Source organism: Heteronotia binoei, chromosome 5, assembly GCF_032191835.1.
Source record: "Heteronotia binoei isolate CCM8104 ecotype False Entrance Well chromosome 5, APGP_CSIRO_Hbin_v1, whole genome shotgun sequence".
Classification (NCBI taxonomy): domain Eukaryota; kingdom Metazoa; phylum Chordata; class Lepidosauria; order Squamata; family Gekkonidae; genus Heteronotia; species Heteronotia binoei.
This window is the reverse complement of record NC_083227.1, coordinates 10,073,388-10,097,952: the sequence shown is the minus strand read 5'-3', so window position 1 is coordinate 10,097,952 and position 24,565 is coordinate 10,073,388. Positions and strand designations below refer to the sequence as shown.

Below are 24,565 nucleotides of genomic sequence, written 5' to 3'. Positions count from 1 at the left end.
AATGTGGCCAAGTGCAAAGTAATGCACATTGGGGCCAAGAATCCCAGCTACAAATACAAGTTGATGGGGCGTGAACTGGCAGAGACTGACTAAGAGAGAGATCTTGGGGTCGTGGTAGATAACTCACTGAAAATGTCAAGACAGTGTGCGTTTGCAATAAAAAAGGCCAACGCCATGCTGGGAATTATTAGGAAGGGAATTGAAAACAAATCAGCCAGTATCATAATGCCCCCGTATAAATCGATGGTGCGGTCTCATTTGGAGTACTGTGTGCAGTTCTGGTCGCCGCACCTCAAAAAGGATATTATAGCATTGGAGAAAGTCCAGAGAAGGGCAACTAGAATGATTAAAGGGCTGGAGCACTTTCCCTATGAAGAAAGGTTGAAACGCTTGGGACTCTTTAGCTTGGAGAAACGTCGACTGCGGGGTGACATTATAGAGGTTTACAAGATAATGCATGGGATGGAGAAAGTAGAGAAAGAAGTACTTTTCTCCCTTTCTCACAATACAAGAACTCGTGGGCATTCGATGAAATTGCTGAGCAGACAGGTTAAAACGGATAAAAGGAAGTACTTCTTCACCCAAAGGGTGATTAACATGTGGAATTCACTGCCACAGGAGGTGGTGGTGGCCACAAGTATAGCCACCTTCAAGAAGGGTTTAGATAAAAATATGGAGCACAGGTCCATCAGTGGCTATTAGCCACAGTGTATGTGTGTATATAAAATTTTTTGCCACTGTGTGACACAGAGTGTTGGACTTGATGGGTCGTTGGCCTGATCCAACATGGCTTCTCTTATGTTCTTATGAAGTGGGGTGAGGTGGATTGCTGAATCTTGAACTACGCGGTTGGCACTGAAGAGAACCTGAAAATACTCCGACCACCGGTTCAGTATGGATGCCTTGTCTGTGAGAAGCGCTTGTCCGTCTGCACTACGCAAGGGACTCTGAGCCTGATATGATGGGCCATATACTGCCTTCAGGGCTTCGTAGAACCCTCTTAAATCATCAGTGTCTGCACACAGCTGGGTTCTCTCTGCAAGCTTGGTCCACCACTCGTTCTGAATGTCTCAAAGCTTGCACTGGAGGTTGCTACATGCAGCGCGAAAGGTTGCTTTTTTCCCAGGACAGGAGGGCTAAGCAAGATGTGCTTGGTAGGCAGATCTCTTTTTCGCCAGTAATTCTTGGATCTCTTGATTGTTCTCATCAAACCAGTCCTTGTTCTTCCTTGTGGAGAACCCGAGGACTTCTTCAGAGATCTGCAGGATGGTAGTTTTAGGTGTTCCCAGAGTGCTTCTGGAGAAGGGTCTGTGGGGCAACTGGGGTCCTCAGTTCTTGACTGGAGTTTTGCCTGGAAGGCAGCTTTAACTTCGGCTGACTGGAGGCTGCCAACCTGAAACATCCTCTGAGGGATACCTCCTCTCCTGGGTGTGGGTTTAAAGTGAAGACGGAGATTGCAGCGTACAAGACGATGATCTGTATGACATTCTGCACTGGGCATTACTCGGGTGCGTAAGACATCTCGAAGGTCTCTCTGGCGCACCAGAATGTAGTCGATAAGGTGCCAGTGCTTGGACCATGGGTGCATCCAGGTTGTCTTCAGACTGTTCTTCTGCTGGAAGTGTAACGTACTCAAACAGGAGACGCGAGTAGGGCAACATTCTTTATTAGGAGCACGTTGCAAGAGAGCGAACACGCGGGCCGGGTCCCGCTTATATACAAACCCCGGTACAGCCTACTGGTCAGGTCGGGCCAATCCTGGCCTGTTAAACTTCCCGCCGCTACTGGTGATGGGCGGGGCTTGCCGTGCCCCGCTCTGGGCGCCCAGCCACCCGGTCGCCGTCGCGCATGTCCCGTCGAGCTGCCGATACACTACACCCCTAATACTATGGAATCCACCCTTCAAAGGAGCCATTTTCTTTTTTCTTTATGAAGAGACTACTGGACTCAAAGCTTATTCAGTGAAAAATGTTTGAAATTCACACTAAATCCAGAAATCGTTTTTCTGAGCTCGTGGGCCTGGCTAAAGCTTCTTCATTGTAGGGACGGCCATTTTTCTTGTGGGGAAAAACAAAGCAAAACGAAAGAGGCTCTGGGAAGGATGCCAGCTCTGCTGTGGGGTGTGGGCACCCTCAAGGGACTTTGCAGCCTGACTCTGTTGTTGTTCCCCACGCCAAAAAGGGGCAAAGGCCACACTGGAAAACCTGCAGCGCAGGGCGTTAGAGATTAGGGGCTCTTCATTTGGATCCCTGGGAACCTCCCAGGCATAAGAGGAACCCAGCTGGTGCAAGGGGTGACTTTTTACGTCCAGATGAGAGAAATCAGGGTTCAAATCCCCCCTCCCTCAGCCATGGCACTCCCTGAGAGGACTTTGGGCCAAACCCACCTCACAGGGCTGTTGGGACTGGCATGAGAGAAGGGTGCAGATCTGAACCTTGCCCTGAGACACAAAGAGCAAGTAGAAGGACTCGAAATCTCTGCAACTGTCACCCTGCAGAAGGCAGAAGACTTGCCGGAAACTGCAAGTGAACCTCAACAGGTTCCTTTGGATCTTTTTCCCTTCAAAAGGAGCTGGCTGTTCAAGGCTGCCAGAAACAGTCTGTAATGAACACAGGAGAAACTGGGCTTTCCCCAAAGCTGGGGTGGGGGGCACATTTCAAAAGGGAGCTTCCATCTCTTGCCGGAAAAGTCTTCCTCAGACAAGTTCAGGATGTCAGTGAGAAGAGAAGCTCCCTGTCAAATAATGCATAATGTTCAACCTATGAGTGCCAAAACCTGCACCATCCAGAAAGCACATTTGACTCATTGTCATTTCTCTCTCCCTAAATTCTGAGCTATGCCAGCAACACACACTGGGGGTCAGTTGGGCCCCCCACTTTCCACATCGGGGGGAGGCCGTGCTCGATGGAGGAACCGTCACCCCACAGGCGGAGAATTTTGTTTGCTTTTTTCTCTGTCAAACACTAACTATGCTTCTCTTTGGCTTTCGGTTTCTGTCTAAACAAGAACAAGCCTGGTTGGCGTCACCCGATGTGGAGAGAGAGGAAAGGTGTGGGGCAGCAGAGCAAAGCAATGAAGTAATCTTTCTGGGAAAAGAACCCCATTTTGTGCGCACCAGCCCTGCCAAGATATTCAGGCTTTAGGGCTAAATGGAGCCCTCCTGGGGACTGGCAGCCATTTTATGACCTGTACGCAGCACAGCAAGGAAGCAAAATGGCTGCTGGAAGCCACCCTCTGCCTGCCATTGTCTAAAACCAGCCTACATCTGGCCACTGGGTAAAAAGTGTGATTTTGGGACAGGATTTTCATGTCTTAAAGATAGGCTTCAGGAATGGTTAGAACAGCCAAGTTTCCTGCAGAAAAAGAAGAGTGAAACACCCGTGTGTTCTGCACATGCTCAGAGGCACTCTTATGATGATTTTTAATAGTGCTTGTGGCTAGAAGTGTGTGTGTGGGGGGAATTCACACTGAATATGCTTGAAAGCTTCTGCCTCTAGTTGAGGTCATAAATAAACCAGAGTTTGTTCAGGGCTTTAGTTTTTCATGGCTTCTTTGGAGTGGAAGCTATTAGCCTAAGTGGCAAGTGAGGAAAATAAGCCTTTGGGGCTTTATTTATTAGGCCCCATAGAGACAGAAAGAGAACTGCATCCGTCTAGTGGCACTTTTAAGACCAACAAAACTTTATTCAGGGTATCAGTTTTCATGTTCAACATTAACTCTATTTATATTTAAGTGAAAATACCTCTTTTATTAAGAGTGAAGGATCCCTTTTTACCTCAGACCCAGAGCCTCCCCCACTCACTGACCCTTCAGTCTTCCTACCAAAAATACAACTCAGCCATTTTGAATTAAACTAACAAATTAAACTGGGTTAAACTAAGAAATCTTAGGCAAGAGAGCCTTTGGTGGCAGCAAAAATAAGTAGGAAACACAGAGGAAGGAAGGCAAGGAGGCAGCAGAATAGACACCATTTTAGAGAGGTGCCTTTATGGGTGTTATACACAAGGTCTCAGAAAGACAAAAATATGACAGGTCTACTAAAGGCATATTGAGGGAATATTGACTCAAGGGATTGTTGAGGTGTGGAGAGAGAAATGAGAGAATTCAAAAACGGTGGAATATACATTTCAGTGGGGAATATACAATTCACAGATAATTGAGAAGAACACAGAAATTAGAAGGAGAGGGATGGCAGAGTTTCTGGAAACAAAGGGAGGCTCTCTGAGTGAAAAGTGTACAGAGCTGGGAATCCCTCATGAGGGAAAATCTGTAGAGACGCTGAGGGAGTCTCTAATACAGCACCAGACATTGGGAACTGGCAAAGCAGGAACTGTGGGAAGCCCTCAGGCGTCTTCTACATCCCCGGAGTATGTAGAGGTTTTGAAAGAACAGAATTGATTAAGAGCTCTGGAATGAAATGAGGAAATTTAAAATGGAAGGAAAGCAATTTAGACCTGAGGAAAACTAAAGCAGAAAAATTCAGTTTTGAGAGGGATAAATTGAAATATGGGGATATGTAGCAGGAAAAAGAGCAAAAACAAGAGTAAGAGAGAATCCAAGTAGAGGGTTTAAACAGTCCAAGGATAATGCCTATGGATTTTACTTTGTATGTGTCAGGGGAAGATCCTCGGTTGTCTTGGCTACCCAGCCTCATAAAGGGGGAGCGGGCAGAAGCTGGCAAAAGTTTTCCCTCAGACAAAGTGTTAAAATATGAAGATTTTACACTCTCAGCAGAGGTCAGGTTCAAATTAGGGTCTGATCATTTCAGAAAGAGATTCATCCAGTCTGGAAGCCATAGGTAGCCTCTGGGGCACAATTGGGAGATCTTTTTGGCAAATAGATTCCCTCACTGATAAGCGATACAGATGAAAAAGCAGGGGATCTGAGGATACTTGACCAATTCTTATGCCAACTCCCTTCCAGTATCAAAATGTCTGTCAAGCACAAGTTACCTGAGGATGCTGCCCACGCAGCAGAGGGGGCAGAGAAACAAAATGGCAGGTGTTAGGGAAAGGTGTGACAAGGGAGTAAGAAATACATATTCATATAAATCATTAGGAAGGAAGGAAGGAAGGAAGGAAGGAAGGAAGGAAGGAAGGAAGGAAGGAAGGAAGGAAGGAAGAAAGAAAGAAAGAAAGAAAGAAAGAAAGAAAGAAAGAAAGAAAGAAAGAAAGAAAGAAAGAAAGAAAGAAAGAAAGAAAGAAAGAAAGAAAGAAAGAAAGAAAGAACTTCCTAGGTGAATCACTTCAGCCAAATGGCGGGAAACTGGACTGAGTAAGGGCAAGACAGAGTGTGGGGGGAAAGAAATGACACTATAAAAATGCCTTGCTTATAGCAGCACATCCTCAGTGAGCTCCTGAGCATAGGGTGAAGGCAGCTAGTACATCCTGTGGTAAAGAGAGGAAAAGTCAGAGGGCCTCATTACTTTGAGATTGGGGCAGTCCCCTGTGAGCCCCAAAGACAGAGAAATCACATTTTTGTGGCATCCAAATCAGCACCACACATTTGGATACAGAACTTTTGGGGAAATTGTACAATCGAATGAGAAGACACTCTGGCCCTTTGGGACACTGGATCTTCAGTGAACCTGAATGGAGAAGACTTTGTGAAACCAGAGGACATAATCCCTGGCCAGGATGTGCTTTTGAAAGGGATGAGAGGGAAGTCGGGAGAAGTTCCCATTGCCTGGCTGATTGAGCAGGTCAGAAGGGAAAGGAAAGCAACAAACAGATCAGGAAGAACCACTAATTCTGGGAAGAGAAGTTAGGGGTGCTTCAGATGGGATCCATATTCTGGTAGACTCTCAAATCTCCCTAGCAGGACAGCTGGAGGATATAAGTGATGTCCCTAAAAATAAGATTCTAGGTAGGGCCACTTCAGTTCCAATGAATGCAAGGGAGATTTCTGAGGAGAAGGTGTTTGTGGAGGGGGAAATGTGGGGTGCAGAAGAAGCAGCAGAAATTGGGACCAAGGGTAGAGATGGAGCTGAATTTTTGACCCCAAACTAGAGCCTCTCAGGATTTCTGCCAAGGAAACCAGAGTTATGAATCAGAAACCTGCACCTGGCTTTGGCTTGCTGTATTTGAACAGGCTTTGGAAGCAGAATCCAAAAGAGGCCGCTGTGATTGTGGTGGAGTGGCTCCGTTGTCAGCCTCAGAGCTCTTGGGCAGACCTGAGTTCAAATTATCCCTTACCACTGGGTGACTTTGTGTCAGTCATTCTCACCCTCAGAAGGGTGTTGTGAGGATAAAATGGGAGAAGAGCCATATATACTACTCTTTAGTCCTCGGAGGAAGGGCTGGCAGAGAAACTCACTCCTTGGCTTGCAGCTTTTGGTGTTCAGGTGCCCTTGGCCAAAAAGGCCCCTCAGAAACCTGGCTCATAAGGTGCAGCCCTGACTTCTCCCTCATTTGCTTTCTCTGAAACTGCAGCTTGTGGAGTCTCACGCTTGGCTTGTGTTGCAAGCGTCCAGCGGCATCTGGGCCAAGGATCCTGCCAGCAAAGCCCCTGATCTTTGCACAAGGGATTCCTTGGAAGGGGAGGCAGTGTGGCCACTGAGATCTCGCTCTCCTAAGTTTGTCTGGGGGATATTCTCTCGCCTTTTTCCACTTGGCCCCTTGGATGTTGGGCCAAGCTGGGGGCCAGAGATGCTGTGCAAGACAATTCTATGCTCCAAGGATTTGGGTCTCATTCCTGGAATCAGCAGAGATTGCAAAGACTGCCACCTTTGCATCGTCTGGACATGCAAGAAAACCCTCCTGGCTTTTCAGGCTGCAATAGAAGAGGGAAAGGAAAGGTCCCCTGTGCAAGCTCCAGTCGTTTCCAACTCTGGGGTGACGTTGCTTTCACAACATTTTTACGGCGGACTTTTTACGGGGTGGTTTGCCATTGACTTCCCAGACTTTTACACTTTTCCCCCAGCAAGCTGGGGACTCATTTTACTGACCTTGGAAAAATGGAAGGCTGAGTCAACCTTTGGTCCGCTACCTGAACCAGCTTTCGCTGGGATAGAACTCAGCTCGTGAGCAGAGAGTTCAGATCACAGTACTGCAGTACTGCTGCTTTACTACTCTGCGCCACGGACTCATTAGTAAATCTGAAATCTTATGGCATTGATACATATGACATTAATTAAAAGGAGTCCTACCTTGGACTTTCAGGAGAGGGAATAAACTAAGCAATGGCAATATAAAACTGTTTCATTTCTTATAACTAGAGTTTCTTGAATAAAAGTATACATGAAGGCTTGACAAAAAGTGGAGAACTGATCCATGTCAAAAACAGGAGTGACTATTTTCTAAAACTGGTAAAATTCTACATAAAGAGGGTAGCAACTCAAAGCAATCCCCATTTCATCTGAATGGGGAACTATTTGAGATGAAATTCCAGAGGAAAAATTGAAATTTGTTTTTCCACAGTTTATCCTCTATTTTTTTTCAAACTTTGAGAAAATTTAATAAATTTAGGAGAGCCAGTTTGGTGTAGTGGTTAAGTGCGTGGACTCTTATCTGGGAGAACCAGGTTTGATTCCCCACTCCTCCACTTGCACCTGCTGGAATGGCCTTGGGTCAGCCATAGCTCTGGCAGAGGTTGTCCTTGAAAGGGCAGCTGCTGTGAGAGCCCTCTCCAGCCCCACCCACCTCACAGGGTGTCTGTTGCGAGGGGAGAAGACATAGGAGATTGTAAGCCGCTCTGAGTCGCGGATTCAGGGAGAAGGGCGGGATATAAATCTGCAATTCTTCTTCTTCTTCTTCTAAACATGATCCAGAAAGGGGACTTGAGACCACAGAAAACATCTGTCGGTGCTGCATGCTACCAAAGTTGCAGATGTGGTGGACGTGCAGAAAAAATACTGGCTATCAGTTGTTGACATGAGGAACTGTGGATGAAGTGTGGATTTTCCCTGTTCCTGTGATAAATAAAGCAAATGGCTCCATTGGAGGGCAGATTACATGGCATTAAACTTTACTGAGGTCCCTCCCCTTCCCAAATCCTGTCCCCTCTCAGGTTCTACCCTCAAAAGATCCAGGAATTTCCCGAGCCAGAGTTGGCAACCTGAGGGGTCTCTGCAGCCCCAATACCTCTGAGCACGTGCAGAGTACCTGCTCCATGCCGTGAGTAACCACCATCACCACCAGACCCACAGGGCGGGGAGCAGCAGGTGCGGCTCAAAGTCCCCTCCTGTGCCCATCTAGCCCCATCACTGCCCGTCTCCAACCCTCCAAATTGCACCCAGTTCCACCTGAGCAGAACGATGCCCACCGTCTCTGGGAAACCACTTGCAGCTTCCGCTCAAATCAGGCTGCTCTTCCCCCAGGAGACAGCTCAAAGATGGGTCACTGTGTTAGTCTATCCGTAGCAGCAGAAAAGAGCAAGAGTCTAGAAGCTTCCCTGAGCAGTGACTCGGGAAAGCTCATTCCCCCTGCGACAAACTGTCCTAGCATTTCCTTAGCCTTTATTAAGGTGCTGCTGAACTCTTGCGCCTTTCTATTCCCACTGGAGCATTTTTCGGCAGCACCCTGAACGACCAAGCAGCCTTATCTAGGGACAGCACTGCTTGCTCCACACGGAGAGGGGCCTAGAAAAGGTGGCCTAAACAAAGCTGGTCTCCTCCACCCCAGTTGGCTAGCCGCAGTCAACGGGCATCCTTATTTGCGGTCAAAAAATAACAACAAAGAAAAGGCATGCACCTGCCTCACAAAGTGTGCAAAGACTCCCTGCAGCCACTGTGGCCGGACCTGCCTGTCCCGCATTGGTCTTGTCAGCCACCAGCGAGCCTGCAGCAGACGTGGACTATTGCACCCTTCTTAAATCATCGTTCGCGAAGCCAAGCGAGAGAGGGGAGCTCCCGTCCCCCCATGCCAGCCCTCTGGCCACCAGGCAACCTGGGCCGGGACGGAGTTTTGCAAATTTTTCGCTTGCCTTCCCGTCAGCAACAATCTTTGCACCGCCTCCGCGAGCGAGCTTCAGTCTCCCCCCCCCCCCCACCCTTCCCAATATTACATCCATATTCCTTCCCCCCGCCGCAGAGTCACGAGGGAGGGGGGGAATCCCAACTTAAAATCGCTGCCAACTTTCTCTTTCCCTTTCCAAGCCGGGCTCAGGCTGCCGGCGAGGGCTCTGCCCAGCGACTCGTGACGTTTCCAGGGCTCCTCTTCCTGATTGGTGAGAAATTTCCCCCTCGGCCAATCCCGGCCGTCGCTCCGCGTTCCTCCCCCTCCTGGCTCCGGGGAAAGTGCGTTGCAAGCCCGGCGGGCGCAGTAGCTGGTTTGGGATTGTGAAAATGGCTTTGGATTGCTGGCGCGTGCTGCACGTCCTGGGGGGAGTCGCCCTCCTGCTGGCTGCGGGGGGCTCCGGTGAGTCCCTCCCTTTGGAAGCTAAAAGCTCTCTTGTGTTTGGAAGAGCAGAATTTGCACTGGGGACAGTGTGCAAAAGTGGAGGGGTCGCTCTGTGATCCGTTTCCTTGGCTCAGAAACAGCGGGTGGAGGGGGGGGGGGAGACGATTTCTTTTCCTTTTTTCTCATCTGGGGTCTTTCCCATGAGCAATAATTTGTGGCGCGTTTGGAAGCGCTTTGGGGCAGGGGCAGGGGCCTGGCCAAAGTCCGGCAGCTGGAGGGGGATTCATAGGAAGCGAGGGGAGCTCCTCTCAATGGTGTCAGCCCCGCCCCCCCAAGTATGGATTCCGGGGCTGGAGGTCTCTGCTGGGAGGGAGGGAGGGCTGGTGTTGCTCCTTCCCCGGAATCGGAGCGCCTGTCTTGGGGGGGGGGGGGGGGGAGGAGTGAAGGATTTTATTCAGGAGGAAAACGACTGGGGTGGAGGAGATGGAGCTTTATACAAGCTTATGAAAATGCAGGAAAGAGAAGAGCGGGCAAAAACTTCCTCCCTGTCTGGGAACACCTGAACTCGGAGTCAGCCTGGAGAAGCGATGGGGGGCTCACTGCAGAGGGTCCCATCAAGGATTGCTCCCCTTCGCCATTCCTGACCTGTGGAACTCCCTGCCACGAGACGCAGTAATGCCCCCTGGCTTAGGGGGAGTGCAAAGAGGGCTGGAGGTGTTGAAGGGGGCAGGTGAGGCTGTATGGGTGGCGGATAGGCAGAGTCTCCTGGGAAGGTCTCTGATTGAAGCAGTCTGGGAGCAGCCAGAGGTGGGGTGGGAGACTATGGGAGGGGGGCTTCCCTGAACCATTGGGGTTGATGACCTTGGAGGTCCCTTCCAACTCTGATTCTGTTATCTGAATGACTGCAGTTGGCAAGGGGATTCTGAATCAGGTGGCCTCATGGTCAGATCCAGCTTGGCCACCTTTTGTCTTCTTGTGCAAGGTGGAGGGGGCCTGGTTTGGGCTTCCAGAACTGCCTTCTGAGTCAGAACCTGCTGGGAGGTGCCAGTTTTGTTTCTTGGAGACTGGAAGAGCCTTTGCACCCCTTTGGAGCACCTACCCACCACTAGGTGACTTTTATTTATACTCCCTGCAGAATGCAGTCAGTTGGACTAGATGACCCTGGAGGTCCCTTCCTGCTCTATGAGCCGAATAACTGCTGTTGGAGAGGGGATTCTGGATCATGGTCAGATCCAGCTTGGCTACTTTATGTCGTCTTGTGGAAAGTGGAGAGGGCCTGGTTTGGGCTTCCAGAACTCTCTTCTGGGAAAGAACCTACTGAGAGATGCCAGTTTTATTTCTCAGAGGCTAGAAGGGTCTTTGCACCCCTTTAGAACACCCACTCACCTCTGGGTGCATAAGAACATAAGAGAAGCCATGTTGGATCAGGCCAGTGCCCATCCAGTCCAACGCTCTGTGTCACACAGTGGCCAAAAAAAGCCCCAAGTGCCATCAGGAGGTTCACAAGTGGGGCTAGAAGCCCTTCAACTTTGCCTCCCCCCACAAGCACCAAGAATACAGAGCATCACTGCCCCAGACAGTTCCAATAATATGCTGTGGCGATTACTATGGGTGGCTATTAGGCAGTGTACAGGGGGTTAGACTAGATGACCCTGGAGATCCCTTCCAACTCTGATTCTATTCCGTTATGTTGACTTGCCTGTTCCACATTAGAGCTCCTCCAAAAAAGTGGCTGAGATGAGCCAGGGCCGGAGGGGCAAAGAGGACCGCTTTATTTCTGTCACACCTGTCCCAGTACCTCAGGTGTTCAAAATTTTACCCATCAGAAACAAAAATAAATGGCACTGGTAGTGCTTATTTTAATAATAATAATAATAAATTTTATTTATATCCCACCCTCCCCGCCCAGGCAGGCTCAAGGCGGCTACCAACAGGTTCAATAAAATTATACAATATACAGTAAGTTTAAAAGCAGTTTTTAACTTTTAAAAAGTTTTAAAACCCAGAATTTGATTTCTTCAAACAGATTGGCTGGGAAGGGGTGAAATAGGCACAGGGGTTTCTAGGATTAGACTCTGTGGGCAGAAAACAAAACTGAGCACAGAACTCCTTTACAGGCAATTTATTATTTTATAAGATAGTGTGTTTCCCTCAGCCAGACGACACTCATTAAAAATAACCTCGATGGTGTGGGTGTCACCCACTTCACCCTGGCTGACTAGTTATCCTCTTCTCAGGAGGTGCTGTAACCCGGGGCCTTTTTTTCGCAGGAATGCACAGGAACGCAGTTCTGGGTAGCTTGGCATTTGGGGGTGTGGCTTGATATGCAAATGAGTTCCTGCTGGGCATTCTCTACAAAAAAGCCCCATGTGAAACCATGGGGATGTCAGGGGTGTGGCCTAATATGCAAATGAGTTCCTGCTGGACCTTTTAAATAAATAAATAAATAAATAAATAAATAAAAGCCCTGGCTATAGCACTGGACTTTGGCAGTTTTGAGGGCCCTTCACCCTGACACCTCAAACCCTTTTGCCAAGTCCCCTCTTTCTGCTGGGATAGCAGTCTTTCCCCAGGGATATTAAACTGACGCAGGAACCTTGGTCCCTCTCAAAATGCGTTTCTGTTCTTTCACACCAACGGAGGCTGCCTGTGAGTTCTGGGATCGGACTCCTCTCCAGAGCCTTGCAAACTGGCTCTGCCTTGTGACACTGTTACTGGAAAAGAGGAGACTCAGGCATTTCCAGTAACAACACTCTGTCACAAAATGGAGAGCCTCCCAAAAGAGCGTCTGCTAGCTCCTTCCAACTCTCTTCAGCTTCTATCACCAGGGCTTTTGTGGTAGGAAAAGCCCAGCAGGAACTCATTGGCATATTAGGCCACACCCCCTGGTGTCATCACTGTTTCACACAGAGCTTTTTTGGCAGAAAAAGCCCAGCAGGAACTCATTGGCATATTAGGCCAACCCCCTGGCACCAAGTCAGCCAGAACTGCATTCCTGCTAAAAAAAAGCCTTGCCCCTCCCACTGACGAGCTCTCTCTAATGGCCTCTCTCAACTGCCACTGTTTGACAGTTAGAGGCTGTTGGCCAATCACAGTGAGTTCCACCACCTGTCACTCACTGAGAGTTCCATCCAATGCAATTCTTTGACCCTTGCATAAACATGCCATGCGTCACAGTGGCCTGTGCTTGAGGGGAGGGAAGAAGACCCCCCCCCCCGTGCAGAAGTTGAGTTTGGGCCAAGCAAGACGGGACCTGGAGAGGTTGTGAATTATTCAAAAAGGGGTGGTTTGGGAAGGGGGTCATCCACGTGTGCTCCTATGTTATGTGCCTGACTGCTCCCCCCCTCCCACCATCTCAACAGTCCCAGTTGATCCTTTCAAACCTCGGGAATGTCTATTTTCAGGGAAGTTATAAACTAGAGAAGGCAAGGATTTTTAATAATCTAGCATCCAAGGACCAAATGTTTGGGATTGTTAGGTTTCCGCCTTCCCTAAATGTGCAGTCCCTTTGGTGGCTCCCTGTGGGTTCTGCATTTTTGAGGTTTCAGTCCTTGTGGAGATCCCTCCCTCCTTCTCTTTCCTTGGGCCCTGGAGGCTGCAGAAGGGCCTTTGTGGAACAGATGTGGAGAGTGCGATGGTGGGCGAGGCAGGGGGTGATGGACTGGTTGGGGATCCCTCTCCCAGGTAGAGGAGGGAATTGAACCTGGATCTCCCAGATCCTAGACAGGCGCCATTCTAACAGCTTCTCCAGACTTGACTTAAGGGCCAGTTTGCTGGCCCAGCAGCCCCTTTGGGGGCCACAATCCCCAAGAGTGCCGGGGCAGTACTGGGGCTCATCTTGCTCCCAGCTGGCACTAGTGTGGGGGGAGAAGGAGATGGGTCGGCCTTGTGCCCATCGTGACCTTCCAGACACCTGCCAGGGGCACCATCCAAAGTGATCTCTTTGGGCCCAGCTAGCCACAGCACTTGAGAAGGCAGACAATTACCTGGAGACTAGTTGCCCCCATATCAGAGGATGGGAGATGTCTGCCCAGGCCTCAGGTACGCACACAAGGAGCACATTCACAACCACAGTCGCTGTTGGCTTCCTGATTTAGCTAATGTATCCCCTGTGGGTGCACAAGAAGACCCTTGTGTCCATTCAGACCTAGAAGAATACAGTGAACCATGGGTTGTGTTCCCCTCAGTCAAAAGGCTTCTCACAGTCGTTTCTGAGAGTCAGGTGTGGTATTGCGGTTAGAGAGAGTGTTGGATTCGGACCAGGGAGACCCAGTTTCTGAGCCCCTGCTCTGTCATGCATTGCACAGGATGCTCTGTGCTATGGCCACTCACTCTTGCTTAGCTGGAAGGAAAGGAAAGATCCTCTGCGCAAGCACCAGTCGTTTCCGACGTTTTCACGGCAGACCTTTTTTTATGGGGTGGTTTGCCATTGCCTTCCCCGGTCATTACACTTTCCCCCCAGCAAGCTGGGGACTCATTTGACCGACCTCGGAAGGATAGAAGGCTGAGTCAGCCTCGAGCTGGCTACCTGAACCAGCTTCCGCTGGAATCGAACTCCGGTCATGAGCAAAGAGGCTCCGACTGCAGCTTTACCACTCTGCGCCATGGGGCTCTTCTTGCTTAGCTGAGCCTACCACAAAAGCTGGAGAAGCACAAAGAGGGAATTATCCCCAGTTTGTTTATTTTGAATATTTCTGTGCTGCCTCTTCAGAATCCTGCTTCTTCTTCTGGTGAATTATCACACACAGACCTCTTGATGGGGGTTCTAATGTGCTTCAGAAACAGGGAGGTCCTCTGGACAGGTTTCCTCGGGGAAAAGTCCCCTTGAGTTTTGTGGGGCTCACTCCCTCCGAAGGGGGTTTAGTGTTTTCAGACTAAGTTCATCTCTTGTGTTTTTCCGAATCCAACCATCCGCCTCTCTGTTGTGGCATCCAGACATTTCCCCTGGGGGTCAGGCTGGGGTGAGGAGGACAGGGAGTTGTTGAAGGGCTGTGAGGTGGGGGAACCGATCCTGGAACTCCTGAGGCTTTCTAGGTCCTGAACATAAGAGAAGCCATGTTGGATCAGGCCAATGGCCCATGCAGTCCAACAGTCTGTGTCACACAATGGCCACAAAAACCAGGTGCCCTCAGGAGGTCCATCAGTGGGACCAGAACTCCAGAAGCCTCCCTCTGTAGCCTTTGGCACAGAGAAGCCACCTAAAACGTTTTCTTTGGCCCAACCCCTCCAAAAACAGTGGGCAAGATTTCCAGCTCACCAGAGGTTTTTGTCAGGAGGGAAGTTAAAAACAAATGGTGGCGTTGGGGGAACGTTTCAGGCGATGATCTTGTGGGCTGTTGGCCAGTATCCTGTGTAGGACAGGTACTTTGGTGGCTTCAGTGGGTGCGGCTGATACCTCTGATGTTGAGAGGAGAAGGCAAAGAACAGAGGCCGTCCCATTGAAAGTGTCACAAGAAATGAAATGAAAGGTCTTCCCTGGGTTTTGTTGTGGGCCACTGTGGCTGCCTGTGAGAGCCAGTTTGGTGGAGCAGTTAAGAGCGCGGACTCTAATCCTGGAGAACCAGGTTTGATTCCCCGCTTCTCCATGTGCAGCTACTGAGTCACCCTGGGTCAGTCGCAGTCCTTGAAAGAGCTGGTCTCACAAAGAGCAGTTCTCTCAGAGCTCTCTCAGCCCTGCCTGCCTCACAGCATGTCTGTTGTGGGAAGAGGAAGAGAAGGAGACTGCAAGCCGCTCTGAGACTTCCAGGGTTGCCAGCCTCCAGGTGGGGCCTGGAGAGCTCCCACTTTGAAAACTGACCTCCAGCTGGCAGAGATCAGCTCCCCTGGAGAAAATGTCTGGTTTGAAGGATGGACTCTAGGGCATGGGACCATGCTGAGGCCCCTCTCTCCTCTCTCCCGGATCCACCCCCAAAGTCTCCAGGTATTTTCCAACATAGACCTGGCAGCCCTGGAGACTCCAAGTGAAGGACGGGGTATAAATCCAATCTCTTTTTCTTCTTTTGGGCTTGTCATTTGAAGGGGAAGACCCCCCCCCCCAGTTGTGCTGGGTGTCAGAAGTGGTTTCCGGCTTGGCTTCATTCTGTTTGTAGCTGATCTTGCTCAAAATGGCTGCTGATCTGGTGGGAGAGATCACAGGGGAGCCGGAAAGCCACAAACTTGAAAGTTGAGGCATAGAGAACTAAATCAGCTTTTGTGCCTTTTGAAGAAACCTCACATTCAAGCATTCTTTTGAAAATGGCTTTTGATCAAAATGGGGGTGGGGGATGAATGTCAGTGACTTGGCTTGCTGCGGAATTGTTTAAAAACCCAGTTCTGAAGCCCACTTCCCCCAACCTAGAAGAGACCCATTCATCAGAAAAGAAGGAAAAGGGGTGTGTGGAAGGATTATTCTGAAGGGGCAGGTGACCTGGGAAAACTCCAGGGAGCTTTAAATAGGGTGTCTGGTCACTGCAACAGTGTTTGAAGTAGATTCTTTGAGGAAGAAAAGTGTGTGTGAAACAATGGTGACGTCAGGGGGAGTGGCTTAATATGCAAATGAGTTCACTGTCTATTCCACACTGATTTGTCTTGTTGCCTTTTAAGAGGCGTTTCTGCTTGCCCGTTTCCCTGTTTCTTTCCCGCTGCATTTTATCATACTTGTAATCTGCCTCTTGTCCCTGACTAAGGTGGACCATAAATAGGAATAACGATAATCCTGAGCTTTACCTAGTAGGCTCCTCAGAAATGTCCCCTCCTTGTTCATTGGGGGGAGGGCTCTGTGCATGATTGGACACTTAATTCTGCCTGGACACACCTTCCGTGGGAAATGCTTCCTCTTCCCCCTGGGAGCAGAGAGGGGGTGGCTCTTCCCTGGCTGGGGGGATGTTGATTGTGGGGTGGCTCCAGCCCCTGAAGGTGGACAATCCTTTCCTTTCTGGGCCAAAACCATTGGCCGCCTCTGATATGCTATGCTAAAAGGAAAAGGAAAGGTCCCTGTGCAAGTATCAGTCGTTTCTGACTCTAGGGCGACGTTGCTGTCACAATGTTTTCACGGCAGACTTTTTACGGCGTGGTTTGCCATTGCCTTCCCCGGTCTTTTACACTTTCCCCCCAGCAAGCTTGGTACACTAAATCTGCTAAAATAAAGATGTAAAAGTACCCGCTCATCTGCTCTGATTTTTGGGAGACAGCCTTTTCCTGGTTCTGGGTATCCCTTGTCTTCGGCAGGAGAGCGAGTGGTCAACAGGACAGGGCCTTCTCAGTGGCGGCACCTCATTTCTAGCCCTGGCTCCCCTCCCTGCAGAGATTTGCCAGGTGCTTATCTAGTGAAAGCTCTCCTGTCTGTCTTGGCCTTGGACTGATTTTTAAAAATAATTTTCCAAGTTTCCAGTGTCTTCTTATTCTTAGCAGAGTCTGTTCTTCAAGTGTATGGTGGGTTTATCTGATTTTTGTGTCTGGTTCTGAATGTTTTGTGACTGTTCAGGAAGGCCTCATAAAAGTTGTTTTAGTAAAATGGAAGTGTTTCAAAAGGCACTTTTTAAAATAAAAGGAACTGGATTTGAGCTTGTCTGTGGAGAAATTGTAGGCACCTCCCCCCTGTTTCTTTCTTCCCCTCAGGTTGATTCGTTTGTCAGGTGATTAAATTTTTCATTTAGTTGTTTCTCTGATGGTAAAATCCAGTGTTTCTTGGACCTGTTTTACTGGCCTTTCTTGTAGAGCTTTGCCATTCTGTGGTCTTCACAGGAAGGATGGCTGATAAATGAAATCAATGCCAGGCTTTTGCTAGCTGGGAACATATTTCACGTTATGCAGAGCCAGTTTGGTGTAGTGGTTAAGTGTGCGGACTCTTATCTGGGAGAACCGGGTTTGATTCCCCACTCCTCCACTTGCACCTGCTGGAATGGCCTTGGGTCAGCCATAGCTCTGGCAGAGGTTGTCCTTGAAATGGCAGCTGCTGTGAGAGCCCTCTCCAGCCCCATCCACCTCACAGGGTGTCTGTTGTGGGGGAGGAAGGTAAAGGAGATTGTGAGCCGCTCTGAGACTCTTCGGAGTGGAGGGTGGGATATAAATCCAATATCTTCTTCTTCTTCTTAAACTGGTGAAATCTGAAAGTTCAGCATTGGAAGTTCTGTCTTTTTCAGACTCTCTTTTTTGATGATAGCAGGAAGTTGAAATTATCTTGAAACAACACACTATTTGGGGAGGGGCTGATGCCTTAAATATCAAATGTGTTTTCGGGGCTTTTTTTTGTAGCAGGAGCTCCTTTGTATATCAGGCCACACCCTCCTGATGTAGCCAATCCTCCAAGAGCTTACAGTAGACCCTGTACAGAGGATTGGAGGATTGGTTGCATCCAGGGGGTGTGGCCTAATATGCAAAGGAGCTCCGGCTACAAAAAAAGCCCCGTGTGTTTTTGTGATGGGATGCCACTTGGTTGGCCTGCAGGGATTCTTAATTTGGATTAAATGAATGCACCGGCAGCTGACAGTCTGAAAAATATACCGCCCAATCTGGTTTTATCTGACAGTTTGCAACCATTTTAATGTTTCACAATAAAGGAGGTTAGGTTTGAGAGGACAGTCAGTGCTGCGTTGACTTCAATTTCTCTACCTTATTTAATTCCTACTGCACTTTTCTCACTTAGACACAAAGGGGATTACGGGGTTTTAAAAATAATGAATAAAAATGTAGAACAGGTAGAGCAGTTGTGTGTCCCCATATGAGGCAAAGAAGAAACACGGAAGTCCTCAGAAATTTCTGGATCTTTTTGCTGCTTGCTGGAGGTTGGCTAAGATCCGTGTTGCTTGACGACAACGACGAAGGGCCTTTGTTGCTACCATGGCAAATAATGGCAGCCTGACGGCGAGTCCTTCACCCGAGGAAGCGCCCGACACTGACGACTCCATCACTCGCGACCCTAGAATCTCAGCCTCCTCCTCCTGGAAATGTCACATGGGCCTGGCCAGTGTCTTGCGTGTTGTCCCGGAGGAAGATCTTGAAGCTGGGCAGCTTTGGGCCCCCCCGCAGAACTGTGAGAATATTGTGGTTCCGGAAGGATTTCTAAATAATGAAAACATCACTCCATGTTTTCTTTACTTGCATTGTGATTCCAACGGTTCTGAAGAAATTACGAGTCTTGGCATTATTAGCGAAGCACGAAACATGGAATTATATGTAGGAGAAGAATATTGTGCAACTGGTAGAGGAGAAAAAGTCCTTGCTAACCAAAATGGCAGCAAAAATGACCAGGTTACATTATACAAAAAATATCTAAAATTGGAGTGCCCCACAACCCCTTGTAAAGCTAAGCTACTTTCCATCAAAGGAAAAAATAGAGTGCTCATCAACAGAATCTTAGTGCAAGTTTCTACAAAACCATTGTCAGACTTTTCTACATTAGAATCGGGGATTGCAATCAGAGTGCAAGCTATAATGGAGTCTATGGAATCAAAATTGTCACCTGGTGCTCAGCAGCTTCTGGATATGGTTCACCTTCAACAAAAGAATGGTCTCTCTTTTGGAAGCAAGTTACAAAATACCGTTGGGAGAACAGGATTTGTGTTTAGAAACAATCATGCTATAACTGGATTGCAAAAGGCATCTGATCTTGGAAGACTAAACCACTTGCTGAGTGGTCCTTCTCTTAAACCTTGTGCAACAGCTGGAAAAGTTCCAGAAGATTTAAAAACCTACATACACAAACAAACACCTAGCACAGATAATGTTTTTCAACCTCCATTGGTTCACACACCACAGCATTATGCTATACTTTCTCAAAATGACTTTAAAGGCTTGGTGTCATCATTTTTACAACAGCAAACAAATGAAAACTCAAATGCACCCAGTTCTACATTTCTATTTCCATTTCTTCAAACTGTATGTGGTCAAGTAAATCGCTTGCGAACAGATGAAAAAAATGAAAACTATGAGAACAAGTCTGCGTGTATGTCTGAAGATGACACAGCTCAAACTGTTGGAGTGGAACACCAGCCTATTTGCCTCTACCTAGAAAAAATAATCTCCAGACATATGGAACTGATGGAAAAGAGATTAACAGACTATATTGATCTGCGTGTGCAGAAACTTCAAGAACAGTTCGATTCTAAAGTGGCTGCAATAATGGGTTTGATTCAGAATTCCAAAAACATTACCCAAGATCATGATCCTGTAGAAGAAGGAAACTCTAGTGGGAATACATAAAAAAATCTTTGAAAAATATGTTTTAATGTAATTTTCAATGTTATTTATTTTGTTAGTCTTTCAAAACTTCATGGTTGTGAGCTTGCAAATATTTAAACCTTCAGTATTTGTACTCATTTTTGCATTTCCCCCCAATATTGTACACTAATGTTTATTATGTCAGTACCTCACAAAACTTTTTTTTGTTGTTGAAAGAACTTTTCTACATATTTATTCATGAACATTTCCAAAAATTACTTTTGGGAATCTTTATCAGCCTTCTATTAAACAATGGGAGATATACTCAAAAAAAAAAGAAAAAGAAAGAAATTTCTGGATCTTTTTATGTTTCTGAATATCATCAGGAGAAAATACAAAAATCTTGGAAACCTGTTGGTTGTTCTGGATTATTTGGAAATTTCTGCTCCATCTGCTTTTCCCTCTCCAGTCTTTCTGCATGGGGTAAACCTGCAATTTCCCCCATCAGGACCTAGATATTTGCCACATTAGGGGACAATGTGTGGGGTACTTTGCTGCAGAACTCAGACGTTGGTCTGAACTTCTTTCTTTCTTTCTTTCTTTCTTTCTTTCTTTCTTTCTTTCTTTCTTTCTTTCTTTCTTTCTTTCTTCCTTCCTTCTTCCTTCCTTCCTTCCTTCCTTCCTTCCTTCCTTCCTTCCTTCCTTCCTTCCTTCCTTCCTTCCTTCCTTCCTTCCTTCCTTCCTTCCCTCCCTCCCTCCCTCCCTCCCTCCCTCCCTCCCTCCCTCCCTAAGATTGTCTTTGTTCTGGGATCATTTCCTATAAAGGTCTCACCACATTTCTCCACTTGCCCAAAAATATAGGCTGCAGGAGATTTTCTCCATGAGGGCTTCAGCTGGCCCATCCAGGGAGATCTTTTTTAAAAAATATTAACTGTTTCTGTGTAGTTGTGTTAAGTTTTTTAAAATCAATTTCTACGTGGGTTCATCCAGGCAGGCGTTGCCAGTGAGCCAAAGTTGTTCTGTTTTCTTCTGAAGAAACCAGTCTTTTCAGTCCAGTTCCGGGTTGGGAAATTCCTGGAGATTTCAGGGTGGAGCAAAGGGAACGGGAGGAGCTTATGGATGGCGAATGCCATAGACGCCGCCTTCCCCAGGAGCCATTTTCTCCAGAGGAACTGATATCTCTGATGTCTGATGATAAGTAGTGCATCTGTGAGGCGTCCAGGTCCGACCTGGAAGTTGGCAAGCCTAGGCTGCATCTGGTCCTCTTCCTTTGTTATTTCCCCACTTCTCTTCCCTCTCCTCAGGCTCTCAGATCCCCTCTCCCCATTCCTTGTCCCTCTTTCATCCCCCCACCTAGCCTGGGTCTCCAAACAGGGGTGGGGGTCTGGGGAGCCCTTCCTCAATGGCAGCCCCCTTAACTCTGCCCCCCTTTCTCTTTGTCCCAGGCTCCTCCTCCCCCCACTCTATGCGGTACTTCTACACAGCAGTGTCTGAGCCTGGTTCGGGGCTGCCCCAGTTCATCACGGTGGGCTACGTAGACGACCAGCCCTTCACCAAGTATGACAGCATCACAAGGAGAGATATCCCTGGTTCCCTGGATGGAGAAGGTTGGAAAAGAGGATCCTCAGTACTGGGAAAGGAATACTCAGCTCTCACAGGGTGCAGAGGCCGTGTTCCGAGTGAACCTGGTGACGCTGCAGGATCGCTTCCACCAGAAGAACAGCACAGGTGAGGGGAGGGGGAGGGGCCGGCCACAGCATCCCCCTCCCCAGGGCAAGAGGAGGGGGAGGGGCTACACCTCAGGAGGGAGGGGGAAGAAGCCCCCCATTGTAGCAGATATGTGGGGAGGTGAGTGGCCAACTGCGCCTCCCCTTGGCCCCAGAGGGGGAGATCAAAGGCATGTTGCCATCCTGGGGGACACCACTGGGGTGGGGTGGGGTGGGGTCATCCCCCACAAGAGAGGAGGGGTGAAAGGAAGTGGGTACGGTGATCTCCTCCCCCATTTCTCCTATAGGCTGTGGAGGGGCTGCTGCCTGGTGGAAGAAGGGAGGACTTTATGTGTGTGTGGGGGGGAGGGGTGTTTCTCTGGAGATAAACTTGTTTTTTTTCTACTTTAGAAATTCATGTCCCCCCCCCCCTAAAGGCGAAAGAGGGCCCTGCCTCACTACTATTGGGGGATGGAATCAAAGGTAACCCCTCCCCCCTTTGGTAGCAGCCCCCACCATGGGAAGAGGAGCTGGTGACGCCACCCAGTTCCAGATGGGAGAAATGCGAATTCTGTTGGGGAAGCAGATCCAGTAGACAACAGTCCCTTCCCCCCCCCCCCCCCCCAAAAAAAGCCTGACACCACCCCCTTCCCATTACCTGAGAGAAGGCAATAGCAGAGTTGGGGATCTCCCCCCTCCCACTTCCCTCTGCCCATCCTACACTATTTCCTCCTAGGAATCTCTCCCCTCCCAATTTCCTCAGGGAGGGGGCTGGGTCTCTTCTTGGGCTGGAGGTGCACTCCCACTAGGCTCAGCTTGCAGGCCTGGGGGGAACATAGAAGCTGCAGCAGAGGGAGGGCTGCTATGGGTGGTTCAGGCCCACTTCAGCCCCCCCCCCATTGCTCTTGCCTTCCTCTCAGAGCTCAGGGAGCCCACCTCTGACACCCCCAAGGCCTCCCCCACCCAGGCATCCACTTGTCCCACCCCACTCAGCTGCAGGTGGGGTGCTGCGCCCTGTGTCCTCCAAGCAAGACCCTGATGAGAGCCCCCCCACCCCCTCCTCAACCTCTCTGCAGAGCTGTTGCTGTGAGGGGGGGGGCTGCACTAGGAACACCAGGAGCCCTTCTCTTCAGTCTCTCCCGCTTTAAAGTAAGGGCAACCTATTTGATGCTTCCCCACCCCCACCACGGGCTTTGTTGCCTCTGGAGTTCTTCCCTGTCCAGTGAATCTTCCTCCCTCCATCTCACGCCTTGCAAAACGCAGCTTGTGATGACTTCTTTCTGCTGAAACTGCCAGCACAGCCCCCTCAGTAGCCAAGCAGAGACTCTCACAGGGCTTTTTGTGTCTGTGGCTGGGAGAGCAGGGGGTGGTGGGGGGCTCTGTGACCCCCTCATGGATTCCCTCTCGATCTTTGGGTTCTGCCCTTACACCACCTCCTGAAGGGTGCTCTTTTCTTGGAAGCAGACTTTGGCCCAAAACACACACACACATAGGAAGTTCCCTTCCTTGCCTTCAGGAGGGAATAAGGAGAGGAGAGACCAATCTCTGTGGGAAAGATACCCCTGCCCCCCCCACCCCCCCCACACACACTTGGGGGAAGCGAAAGGGGAGCTAGGGTTGGGCGGGGGTTCAAGAGGGGAGCCTGCTGGCTTGGACTCTGGAACAGGCTCCGCTTTGGCTGAGGGGAGGGCAGCCTGGTTGCTCCCATGAGCAGTGGCAGTGAGCCCCCCTCCCCCCATGAGCTGTGAGGAGCACCCCTCCCTGAGCTGGCAGCAGAGCCCAGGCAGAGACGGCAGGAGGAGGGCCCTGCGAGCAGCTGGTGTGGTGCTCCAGTGGGGGAGGGTGGGTGGCAACTGGAGGCAGGGGAAGAGAGACAGCTCCCCCCTCTCTGGAGCAGTGTGGTGCTCCTGGTCCCTGTGGAGGAGGGTTCCCATCACCCTCTGAGGAATGGCTGGAGAAAAGGCACAGGCTCCCAAAGGAACCGGAGAAGACCCAGGATTGTGCAGCCAGCACCCGAGGCAGGAGGGAGGAGCCCCCATCAGGCTCACAAAAGGGGGTGAAATCCAAGAGGCCCTGCTTGGAAAGGCTCCCGGAGAGCCAGGCAGCATCTCCAAGTCCAGTGGGCCCCAAAAGGCCATTGCGTCTTGACAGAGGCATGGTCAGCTGATGCCCCATCTTGGGGGAGGGGGGAGGAACAAAGGCACAGAGAGAACTACTGGTTGACCATCTTCTTCCCTCTGAGAAGGACAAACACTGAATCCCTGTAACATCTTCCAGTGTCTCCAAAGATCCTGCCGGAAAGATGCTTCTTCTGTATTGGTGGGTTCACTTTTGGCTTGCCTCATTCTCTTTGCCTCCATTTTATCCACACAACAACCCTGGGATGTAGGCTAAGCCAAGAGTTTTTGACAGGCCCAGGATCTCCTGGCAAACTTCCATGGGAGAGTGCGAGGTCTTCCAGATCCGGTTCCTCCCTCTGACCACTAAACCACCCTGCCCTCCCTCAAGGATGCCTGGCTATGCTGCTTCAGCTGGTGTACTTGTTCACAATTGTGAGGTCACCTCTGCCTCAGAGCCTTTCTGTTTTCTCAGCACAAAAAGAGGAAACTACTCTTGTCTTGGGGGTGGGATTCCAGGAAGGGACTCCCCCCCCCCCCCATGACATAATAGTGCTTGCCCCACAGTCCTCAGGTTGTCTCTCTTAAGTAGGGGATATTGTTTTGGGGCAACCTGGAAGCAGGTTTGGGCTTTCTGGAACCTTCTTCAGAAGGTGTCTGCTTCCTGCCTCTGGCTCTATTCTCCAGGCAGCTGGATTGAAGTCTGGGAGCCCCTCAGAGATCAAGCAGATTTTGGGGGATGAGATTTTCAGAGTCAGAGCTCCTTTTGTCCACTTTCTGGGCGTTTGCTCTCCAAAATAAAAATGTTAGTGATATGTGGACCTTCATCAATTGGAGAGTTCCATCTGAGGGAATCCCCTTCATTGGTGGCATCAACTGCCACACATCCCTTAGGACAGGGGTGCCCAACGGTAGCTCTCCAGATGTTTTTTGCCTACAACTCCCATCAGCCATGCTGGCTGGGGCACATGGGAGTTGTAGGCAAAAAACATCTGGAGAGCTACCGTTGGCCACCCCTGCCTGAGGAAATTGATTTTGAGTCAACTGCAAGTCCAGCACAGAAGTATCTACGAAAGATATTATTCCTTTATTTATTAAAACCTATCCCTTCTGTGCCTCATGCCTCAAAGGGGCTTACAAATCACGATCGAAAATGTGGTTTTAGTGGCATTGCTTGCAAATTTGTAAAGCTGGCGCACCCCTCACCCCCTCTGGGAGTCGCTTTCACCACGGGGGGGGGAGGGGGGCGGACAGGGTGTTGTAATGG

General features: G+C 49.4%; 2 protein-coding genes and 1 pseudogene across 2 annotated transcripts in view; all 3 read left to right on the top strand.

The window, feature by feature from the left end:
- Window positions 1-5,008, top strand: part of LOC132571671 (class I histocompatibility antigen, F10 alpha chain-like) — a 168,421-nt gene extending 163,413 nt beyond the window's left edge. The window contains exons 6-7 of the mRNA XM_060238463.1: window positions 3,631-3,690; window positions 4,924-5,008. Coding sequence (XP_060094446.1) covers window positions 3,631-3,690; window positions 4,924-5,008 — 145 coding nt within the window. The remainder of the gene's footprint in view (window positions 1-3,630; window positions 3,691-4,923) is intronic.
- Window positions 5,009-9,283: 4,275 nt separating this feature from the next.
- LOC132571670 (class I histocompatibility antigen, F10 alpha chain-like) overlaps window positions 9,284-24,565 on the top strand; it is a 34,758-nt pseudogene continuing 19,476 nt past the window's right edge.
- Window positions 18,126-19,517, top strand: LOC132571112 (ATPase PAAT-like). The gene has a single exon (XM_060237795.1). It carries the CDS (start codon window positions 18,156-18,158, stop codon window positions 19,515-19,517), a length of 1,362 nt encoding a protein of 453 aa, XP_060093778.1. The 5' UTR covers window positions 18,126-18,155.

Bases quoted from the DNA above. Each gene is read 5' to 3' on its own strand.
- LOC132571112 (XM_060237795.1), top strand. From the start codon at position 18,156: ATGGCAAATAATGGCAGCCTGACGGCGAGTCCTTCACCCGAGGAAGCG.